The sequence below is a fragment of the Euprymna scolopes genome, chromosome 40 (genome assembly GCF_053919585.1).
Source record: "Euprymna scolopes isolate OS-2025 chromosome 40, ASM5391958v1, whole genome shotgun sequence".
Taxonomy (NCBI): Eukaryota; Metazoa; Mollusca; class Cephalopoda; order Sepiida; family Sepiolidae; genus Euprymna; species Euprymna scolopes.
In genome coordinates, this window is record NC_136521.1 from 69,681,089 (window position 1) to 69,692,477 (window position 11,389).

General features: G+C 34.2%; 1 protein-coding gene across 1 annotated transcript in view; it reads left to right on the top strand.

Annotated features, from left to right (window-relative positions):
* The first annotated feature begins 3,841 nt into the window (after window positions 1-3,841).
* LOC145265619 (uncharacterized) overlaps window positions 3,842-11,389 on the top strand; it is a 37,980-nt gene continuing 30,432 nt past the window's right edge. The window contains exon 1 of the mRNA XM_080121653.1: window positions 3,842-4,142. Within this exon, the coding sequence (XP_079977779.1) occupies window positions 4,031-4,142 (112 nt within the window). The 5' untranslated portion in view covers window positions 3,842-4,030. The remainder of the gene's footprint in view (window positions 4,143-11,389) is intronic.

The following is an 11,389-nucleotide window of genomic DNA, read 5'->3' on the forward strand; positions in this document are numbered from 1 at the left end:
ATTAAAATGTTAAGGGAATGAGTACACACAGGTGCGTAAAGTTAATGAGGTCAAACATCACGCCATAGGGGAATACAGTCCCGCACTTAACTTTGGCTGCAAGCCAGTTTTTGCGTATTTGTTTGTTTCTCCAGATGTTACAGGGAAAACCAACTCCCCATAAAAAGGGGAGTGTCCAACTGAATAGCAATTGTCTGATATGACGGGTTTTGCCCGCATTTCTGGATGCCTCTGGCACGAGTGCCAGGTAGACACACTTGCGAATTCAGCTTTGCTTTTTTTATACGGAAAAGCCAAACAAACATGCGTTGACTAAGAAATGGCGCGAAAATAGCGTGTAAAAAGTCGTTCAAATAAAAGATAGACACGACCTCCTTTCGTAAATCGTAGATATTATTATCTAGGGAGTATATAAAATGTTCTAAGAAATAGTGAACCCCTCCCCCCCCCCGGCTCGAGCGCCCTCTTCAAAAGCTTTTGCCGGACATACAGAAAAAACGCACACACTAACACACATTTTTGCTTTTGTATATAGAAGATTCAGAAATTATTCAACTTTAGTTCTTATATGTTATCACTATCTATCTACACTATATAAAAGTCACTTTGTGTGTGTGTGTGTGTGTGTGTGTGTGTGTGTGTGTGTGTGTGTGTGTGTGTGTGTGTGTGAATTCCTTCCTTCCTCGTGGGTTCCGAAACGACTGAGCCTATTTTTTGCAAATTTCACACAAAGCTAATTTATATATCTGGCAGTGTTCTTAGATATGTTTAGTACAGAAATTTATCCGATAAGCATCGAAAATCGAAAAAAATAGTGAAATACTAGTGAACTGCCCCTTGGTTTGGTCAACGAACATGGCGTAACTTTCTAGCACGGTAGGGACAGCCCACCTTCCTCGCAGCAACCCGGGTAATGTCTTCAATGTTAATCTGTTCCAACTCATGCTCCCTGTGAATGTTAAGCCGAGGAATTTGAACGAAACATTTTCAGGTAATGTATTATACTATTAGCCATGGCTATTGGTGTTTGAGAAGGTTTCTTGTAATTATTAAAGGAAAGAAGCTTAGTCTTAGCAGCATTGAATGTTACCATCCATTTTTGTCTCCATCCGACTACAGACTAGAGGTCGTCTTCTAGGGTTTCTGCCATTGCCTTGAATATGTGTTCATTCATCTTCCCTTCATGCCTGTTATAGAGCGTGGTGTCGTCAGCAAATATACCCATCTCAGAGACAATTTTATCAGGGAGGTCATTTATGAATACCAGAATTAATAATGGTCATACTTGACTTACTACTCTCCCCATGTTCAGCCCAAATACACAGTCAGCTTCCAATCTCCTGTTACAAGGAACGTCTGCTCACTTCGACCTCAAGTGTCGGTCCGTTTTTTTTTCCGATTCTTTCTCAATCAGTTACAATTGGTTTTAATATTGATATATAGTCTATCCCGAGTTATGCTGGCATGTTGGAATTTGTGATTTTGCTGTGCAGGTTGGTTAGTGCAAAAAGAGTTCCAAGGGTTAAGATTGACGTATGTCAAACGCGGTAGTTAGGGTCAGCGGTGACATCTGAAATGCCATTCAGTTCATATGAAGGAAAACGCTGCATGAAAAAGAAAGAGAAAAGATAACTTTTGGCTCGCATGCAAGTGCAGTCTGCCTTCCGATTTTGGACGAAGACGACGTATGCCTTCCGATTTTGGACGAGACAGACATGTCAGGGGAGACTCAAAGATGCGTTGAAGAAAACGCAAGAAAGCTTGATGTTAACAATGCGATGGCTCCCCCCCCCCACGTACACTGGTAGACCATGCTAGAAAATTGGCATTATGTTCCTTTTCAGCTTCGACCAGTGACGGAAAGAATCGCATCCCCAAAGAGAAGACAAAAATAAGAAATAAAAAAAGGGTATGGTGACTTTATCGCAATATATATACACACACTAGAGATGACACAACCACACCCATGGACATACATAAATACATACATAGAGGCGTAATTTTAATTAATGTAATATTATTAATGACCTCCCCGACAAAACTGCTTCTGAGATGCGTATATATGCTGATGACATCACACTCTATAACAGGCATGACAGGAAAACAAATGAACACATAACTAAAGAAATGGCAAAAACACTAGAGGATGACCTCCAATCTGTAGTGGAATGGGGACAAAAATGGATGGTCACATTCAGTGCTGCCAAGACTAAACTCGTTTCCTTCAATAATTACAAGAAATCTTCTCTGCCACCAATAGCAATGGCCAGTGACTCCCTGTCTGAGAGTACATCTAGTGTCCCAGTAGTTGCTGCCCTTGATAGTAGCCCCCTACACCACAGTGGCAATGTGCCTTGTTTGGGGTGAAAATGTAATTAAAAAAAAAAAAAATAAAATAATAAGAGACACGCATTAATAATAACAACAACCAAAACGACAAAAATCTCCCCCCACCCCTCCGAAATACAACAATTCATTTCTTCAAATCGGCCAAAAAAACTTATTGATGAAAATAAAGCATAAAGTTACTTAATAAATTAACAGTAGCGAGTACCCTCATTCTACCAGATCAGGCTGTCTGAAGATGGAGATTTCTTGATCTAAAATGCACCAAATATTGATGTTATTGTTTTTCCCTATTTTTGCAAAACTCACTCATGTTCTGCAGAGTCAGAAACAAAAACAAGTTTCCTCTACAAGCCAACCAAACTAAACATCATCTATAAATATTTGAAGGCGTAATGAACTTGAAGCATAAAAGCGTTTGCCAAAGGGCTAATATGCCGAGGGGGCAAAAAAAGAAAAGAAACCATCAAGAAAAAAACAAAATATTTCAACATCAAAAAATGTTTTCTTTTACGCTTTTATCATCATAAGAAAATAGTTGTGGCTTCTGCTTAAGATGCCATGACCTAGATTGGAAAGTGGTTAAGTACAGGGTGGAATGATAAATGTGTCGCCCTAGAAAAGACGACATGATTCCATTTCCATTACATATATAGACATGAATACATAGAGACAAGCATAATAATAATAATGATAAACAAAAGAAAAATCCCCCCTCCGAAATACGAAAATTGTTTGCAGATTCCAGGGTTCGACATAAAGATTCGGATGGAGGTTACATCGGCCGAAACGTTATGAGAATAACATCCTAGATGAGAAAAGAGGTTGTTTTGCAATTATTGCATTAGAACTGCATTTGGTTGTTTGGTTTTACGATATATAAACCATTTTGTGGTCATTTTATGACCGGGTAAAAGACTGGAGTAATTTGTAATTGTATTTTTTTTGTATCAGCCGTACTAAGGATTGAACCTTCAACCTCCCTTAGACTGTCACTTGGATCATCATCATCATCATCATCATCATCATCATCATCATCATCATCATCACCATCATCAACAACATCTCACATAAATCCTAATATTCTGTTGTTGGCATTGGTTTCCCTGATATTTTTCTAGTCATAATTCTTTCTAGAAATACATCGGTTGCTTACGGAAGAGACCACATGAAGGTTGCCAACATCCTAATGAAAGTGATTTTTTTTGGGGGGGGGTGAAATGAATTAAAACTTGGAACAAGTCGTCAGTTCGTTTCGTTAACAACTTAACCACCGTTACCCCCTGCTTGGAACGGATTGTAAGCTTATCACTTCCTGCAGCTGATTCCCGAGTTCAACAAGCCGCACTAGAAGAAGGCTGGAGGTTGCATCGGCCGAAACATTGTGAGAAACACGTCTAAGATGAGAGTAGTATTCCGCATAATGCAAATAACAAAGACAATTGTTGTTTCCTTGGATACGCGTGAACAAAAGTTGAACAAAGAGAGGACGAACCTGATCTTTCTCTCCCCCTCTCTCTCTCTTTCTCTCTCTCTCTCTCTTTCTCTCTCTCTCTCTCTCTTTCTCTCTGCCGCGGGTATCAATTATAAATCACTGAAACAAACATAAAAAGGCCATTACATTTGTAGTCAATCTAAGGCGACACAACAAGTGCGTCGTGGTTCAAATCATACACAACAAAAAATGGCCGCCTTTCACGTTTTGAAACTTCTCCTTCTTGTCGTAGCCTGTTTGGTTATAATGATCGACACCCTTACAGCGACAACTTCAAAATACACGGAGCCGCCGAGTCCGGGTAAGTAAATAAATATTAGGTATTTCTATACTTTATCGCCGAAGCTGGAGACGCCATTTTATTTCGCGCACTTGCCCTTAAAATCCAAGGGAGAAATCAGTATTTTAAACCAGGCCGAAACATGAAATAAATAACAAAAAAAAAAACATTTCCAATTAAAAAAATTATGGATATATGTTCTCTTTCACTTTATTTAATTTTTTTTCATAGTTCTTTCCGGAAGTTTATCTAGTTTAATTTTTTTATTATTTATTTCTAACTTCGGCTATAGTTTAAAATACTGATTTCTCCCTCTGATTCTAATCGACAGGTGCTCGAAATAAAATGGCGTCTCCAATTTCGGCGATAACGTATAGAAGCACCAAATATTATAGATTATTGTATAGATTAATGACCTTTTAAACAACGCATTTCAGGTGAAAACATTATTATGTACTTAAGTGTCATGTCGAAATTAGTATAAATTCCAAAAATTACAAAAAATCATCCAGTAGAAAAATAATTTACAAGTAAAATTAGAATTTATCGAATTATCGAGTTTTATCGTATGTTTCCATTGTGGAAAAATTGTGCGACTAATTCTATATGGCAAACTGACTTATCTCCCTTAATTTTAATTTCCAGTCTGTCATTTTTTGAATACAAAATGTTATTATTATTATTATTATTATTATTATTATTATTATTATTATTATTATTATTATTATTATTATTGTTAAAAATACATCTTGCACATCTACTGGACAATTTTTTGTAATTTTTTGAATTTATACTAATTTTGACAAAACACGTAAGTACGTAATAATGTTTTCTGTCTGAAATGCATTAGTTTAAAGCATCACTAATCTACGCAAGCACTATATTATATTCTACGCCACAACGATTCGTAAAACTGAACTTTAAACTGACTCACTGTGGGGGTGGGGGATAAAAAAACAATGGACTTGGGCACCACTTTTCTTCGCTATTGGCCCGTAGTTTTTATTTTTTTCTTATTCAAAATATCGGACGATTGTGACGTCAATTTATCGTCTGTTATTTTAAAGCCTTATATTTCGTTATATTTTGTTATATTTCGTTATATTTTGTTATATTTCGTTATATTTCGTTATATTTCGTTATATTTCGTTATGTTTCTTTATATTTCGTTATATTTTGTTATATTTCGTTATATTTCGTTATATTTTGTTATGTTTCTTTATATTTCGTTATATTTTGTTATGTTTCTTTATATTTCGTTATATTTTGTTATGTTTCTTTATGTTTCATTGTTTCGTTATATTTCGTTATATTTCGTTATATTTCGTTATATTTCGTTGTTTCGTTATATTTTGTTATGTTTCTTTATATTTCGTTATATTTTGTTATGTTTCTTTATATTTCGTTATATTTTGTTATGTTTCTTTATATTTCGTTATATTTTGTTATATTTCGTTATATTTCGTTATATTTCGTTATATTTTGTTATGTTTCTTTATATTTCGTTATATTTTGTTATGTTTCTTTATATTTCGTTATATTTTGTTATGTTTCTTTATGTTTCATTGTTTCTTTATGTTTCGTTATATTTCGTTATATTTCGTTATATTTCGTTATATTTCGTTATATTTCGTTGTTTCGTTATATTTTGTTATGTTTCTTTATATTTCGTTATATTTTGTTACGTTTCTTTATATTTCGTTATATTTTGTTATGTTTCTTTATGTTTCATTGTTTCTTTATGTTTCGTTATATTTCGTTGTTTCTTTATGTTTCATTATATTTCGTTGTTTCTTTATAATTCGTTATATTTCGTTGTTTCTTTATGTTTCATTATATTCCGTTGTTTCTTTATGTTTCATTATATTTCGTTGTTTCTTTATGTTTCATTATATTTCGTTGTTTCTTTATGTTTCATTATATTCCGTTGTTTCTTTATGTTTCTTTATATTTCGTTGTTTCTTTATGTTTCTTTATATTTCGTTGTTTCTTTATGTTTCATTATATTTCGTTGTTTCTTTATGATTCGTTATATTTCGTTGTTTCTTTATGTTTCATTATATTCCGTTGTTTCTTTATGTTTCATTATATTTCGTTGTTTCTTTATGTTTCATTATATTTCGTTGTTTCTTTATGTTTCATTATATTTCGTTGTTTCTTTATGTTTCATTATATTTCATTGTTTCTTTATGTTTCATTATATTTCGTTGTTTCTTTATGTTTCATTATATTTCGTTGTTTCTTTATGTTTCTTTATATTTCGTTGTTTCTTTATGTTTCTTTATATTTCGTTGTTTCTTTATGTTTCGTTATATTTCGTTATGTTTTGTTATTTATACTGCATAATCGCATTGACACGATTCTCGTCAGTTCAGCGAAGTTGAGCCCGGTTAGTATCAGATGTGTTACCATTTGGGAAATCTAGGCGCTGTATGTGTAGTTGGATATTGCGCACCTCCTGCTACAAAAATTTCACGCGGAGGCACCCCTACAGTTGTTATCCATAGTCTATCAAAGACTGAAGGGGCCTATTTCATTATATTTCGTTATATTTCATTATGTTTCACTATATTTTATTATATTTCATTATTCTTAATTAGATTTCATTATGTTTCATTATATTTCGTTATATTTCATTAGATTTTATTATATTTCGTTGTATATCGTTATGTTTTATTATATTTCGTTATATTTCATTATATTTCGTTATATTTCATTATATTTCGTTATATCTCGTTATATTTCATTAGATTTCATATTTCATTATATTTCGTTATATTTCATTATGTTTCATTATATTTCATTATATTTCGTTATAGTTCTTTAGATTTCATTATGTTTCGTCATATTTCATTATGTTTCGTTATATTTCGTTATATTTCGTTATATTTCGTTATATTTCAGTATATTTCGTTATATTTCAGTATATTTCGTTATATTTCAGTATATTTCATTATATTTCGTTAAATTTCATTATATTTCGTTATATTTCATTATGTTTCATTATATTTCGTTATATTTCATTATATTTCGTTATATTTCATTGTTTCATTATATTTCGTTATATTTCATTATTTCATTATATTTCGTTATATTTCATTATATATCGTTATATTTTATTATATTTCGTTATATTTCATTAGATTTCATTATATTTCGTTATTTTTCATTATGTTTCGTTATATTTCATTATGTTTCGTTATGTTTTATTATATTTCGTTATATTTCATTGTTTCGTTATATTTCATTATGTTTCGTTATGTTTCATTATATTTCGTTATATTTCATTAGATTTCGTGATGCAAGAAGAGAATTCCATAACCTTGCAGTTCTTTGTAAATAATCTGATGAAATAAGAAACTGTATTACAATAAGGTATAAAAGCATTGATAATTGGTGAAGACCACTAGACCAACAAATTAAACGAGTTGGAACAAATGAAGCAGGGATTCATACAAATTGGGACAAAGAAATCAGTAAATAGAACAGACAATACTGAAGAACGCGTGTCATATTAGTGTTTAGACTTTGTAGCACTCTTTTGTTGTGATGAGATCATCCTTCCAGGAATTATCTCCTCCTTTGAGAATTGGTTGGTAGTGTCGCATACGTTCCCTTGTCATGATACCAGCCTTCCCTGGCCATAAAACTATGCAAGTGGCCGCAGAATATATTTGATAATATGGATAGTAAACTTTCACTTTTCAAGTTATTCCTGATATTTTCGTAAAAACGTTTAGGTGAGACTCCCAAACAGCTTGGTGTTGACCTTTTGTCGCAGTTTCGTTCACAGAATAGTTTTTATGTAATTTGTGTGCAGAAAGTGTTAGACAATTGAGATGGATGAGCATTCAGATGTGAGAAAGTATATCTGGATGGTAAAGTCGCTGAGATTGTTGGGAAGTTTTTTTTTGTTTTTTGTTTTTTTTGGAGCACAGGGTTGAGTAGGTGCTAGTGTGATCGCAAGAGTTAAAGAGTGGATGGAGTAAGTTCAGGGAACTTTTGTTAGATAATAACATGATTAAAAGTTAAATTACTTATTATCGATCTATCTATCTATTTATCGATCTATTTATCGATCTATCCGGTGATATTGTTAAAATAGTTTATATTGGAAGTTATTTATTGTTTAGAGAATAAATTGGTCTGGAATGTAATAATAGGTTCTAGTTTAAGATGTTTACATAAATTAGCTAAGTTAAATATAAACAAAATGACCTTCACCAGTTGCGTGCGTGACAGAGGTCACACGTTAGGAGACAATTGCTTTTGATGACGTAACGGAACTGACAGGTCAAGAGGTCAAGAAGATTAGATTGAGAGTTTGAGTTTGGTCACGAAAGTGAGCAGACCTGCTTCAAAGTTCGGGAAGCGGGGCTAGAAACTAGCAATGTAGACACGTAATGCAGACTCCTTGTGAAGACTACTGAGACGGCTGAAATAAATTTATATTTTAAAAATATAAAGTGTTCTTCTTTGGTTTCACAAAAGAAGAAAAAACAGGTGTCTCAATCGGTTATGGTAGTGGTCGTTGCATGTTTCATCACAGAGCCCAGCAGTGAAGACAGAAGAATTCCGGATAAAGAAAAAGTATGAAACATATTCTTCTTCTTATAAAAATGATATCTTTATGTAAATACGAACTGTAATGTATCTCCATGTGATACTCCACTGTATAGCATATGTCTGTACGTCGAGTTGATACGTTGCTATACAACATAACTCAGTTTATACGTCAATATACATCATTCTCCTGGCTACACCACAATAACACCACAATACAACACTTTTGCTATTACTCACCAGCCGAGTGTTTGTGTTATATATTCACTGTGGTTGGTCGTATGTGCTTTTCAGTCTATATAATTTCTAAAAATCAACTTTTGTCATTGTCTCGATATATACACTTGGCAGCGAAATAAAACACACACAACTGGGTTATAAAATATTTTGTTTATCCTCAATGACAACCTTTTCGATTTTAGTATGACAGTTGTGATACCAGATAAGGTGCATAGCAGGGGTGTGGCTGTTTGGCAATGAAGAAAAATGTGTCGCTTGTCCTGCATTTGGTCTCTGCTCTCTTTGTACACTACTTCTATTTTATAAGCACAGATGACATCAAAACATTCCACCACGCATTGTCTTGAAATATTGGTCAGTTTTGTTGACTTAATCTCCGGGGATAGTGCACACTGTTTTTCAAGCTCAAGGTCAAAAGTTAAGATAAAGGTCGAGACTTTACTGTACGCTTGGGTGCTAGAAAAAGTAAATAAAACAAGTGAAAACACAGACTTTCTGACAAGGCTGAGTTCGTCACTAGATGTCAACTCATCTCAAACTCCAAAGCACACTCTATCTGGTCCAAACCACAATCCACCTTCAACAGCCTCCAGGTCACAAATGTCATAAAGCTCATAGCCACTTCTCAAAAGCTGCCTATAAATAACTTTAAAAAATATTTAACCGTTTTGTTCCTGTCGTCTGCCTTTAATTAAAACTCTACCTAAACTCTCCTTTGTGTGCGTTAGTGAACAACTTACTATATTTTGTCTTTCCACCAACCCTATTTCCTATACATTTCTTCACACAATAAACTTATTTCCTTTTTTATATACTTTTTCTCTTTCATTTTTTCCCTAAAACTTGGGGGTGGGGGTACACCGATAGTATCAAATTTAAGAACTCTTTCACTGTAAATAGTAACTTGAGTCTTGGACTTCCGGTTTGTTAGCTGCCAGGCTAACAAACTGTTAGCCTGACAAACTGTTAGCTGTGGGCTGCGGCATTGTTTAGCTGTGAAAAAGCACATATGCAAATTAGGAAGTGTGCACAGAAGAAGAAAGAAAAACAGGAAAAGGAAAAAGAAAAAAGGAAAAAGAAAAAAAGGAAAAAGAAAAAAGGAAAAAGAAAAAAAGGAAAAAGAAAAAAGGAAAAAGAAAAAAGGAAAAAGAAAAAAGAAAAAAGGGAAAAGAAAAAAGGAAAAAAAAGGAAAAAGAAAAAAGGAAAAAGAAAAAAAGGGAAAAGAAAAAAGAAAAAAGGAAAAAAAAGGAAAAAGAAAAAAAGGAAAAAGAAAAAAAGGAAAAAGAAAAAAGAAAAAAAGGACAGCACATATTTGAGAAGAAGAAAGTTTGTGCCACAAAAGATGGACGTGTAAAGTCGAGGATCGCTGGCTGTGGGCAGCGTGTGGTCGGGGAGTGGGGAGAAAGAAAAATGCGTTACAGGTGAGATCGACGTGTGGATCGACTGTAATGACGGTGAGAGATTTTTAAGTTGGTGTTGAGACAGCAGGAATTTTGTTAATCTCATGACAGATAAAATGAACAGTCAGAAAAAACAAGAAGCATTGTTTGGAAAGTGACGGTAATAAATGCCTTTTTTTAAAACAGAAACAATAATTGATCTCATCTTTGAGCAACATCATATACACCCCTCCCTAACTCTCCGAGGCCCTGTCGGTGGGGCATTAGAATATGCCGACTGCCCCCCTGCAGAGGGTAAAAGTCCCTAAATGGGGGTCCTGGATATGACCTTAAACTATATCCAGTGGTGAGGCCCCAGCTTGTGGGCTTTGGGGAGTGTGGAGCCACCCTTTAATTACCATTGCTCCCAGGTCCACTCTGACCCGGAGTGGTAGTACCTGTTAGGGGTCCCAACTATGGGTTAAATAGAAACCGACGTGAAAACAACAAATATATTCTATTAAAAAAATTTTTCTTCAAAATCTTTGGATTCGGCATTAAATAACCCGAAAAGGGTTGGTATGCCATAAAACAAAAACAAACAACCAACCAACCAACCAATTCCCCGACCTCATTTTTCTTTGATCGCAGGAATTATCTCCTCCTTTGATGAAGGAGGATTATATAATGTCTGTTCTATAGTCTTCGAACCATCTTATCAGGATGTTTTTTTTTGGGGGGGGGTAGTATATTTTCTGTTTGCATGATATGGTAGTACCACCTTTATTTTAGAGGGAGTATTGTAATATCTGTACTGTTCTCATAATACTATTCTACCAGGCATCACACTCTTATATGGAGAGTAGTGTGTATCGTGCTAGAAAACTACTCACACTTGAGAGTATCCTTTATCTCTACAAAGCCACTATTCGCTCATGCATGGCCACACCTGGGCTGGTACATCCATCACTAGTCTCTCACTCTTGGATAGGGTCCTTCTGAAAGTCAGATTGCCAACATGCTAAGTGAAAGTGATTTTGTGGAACGAACTGGTTTCGAACATGGAACATCCAGGTTATAAGTTTA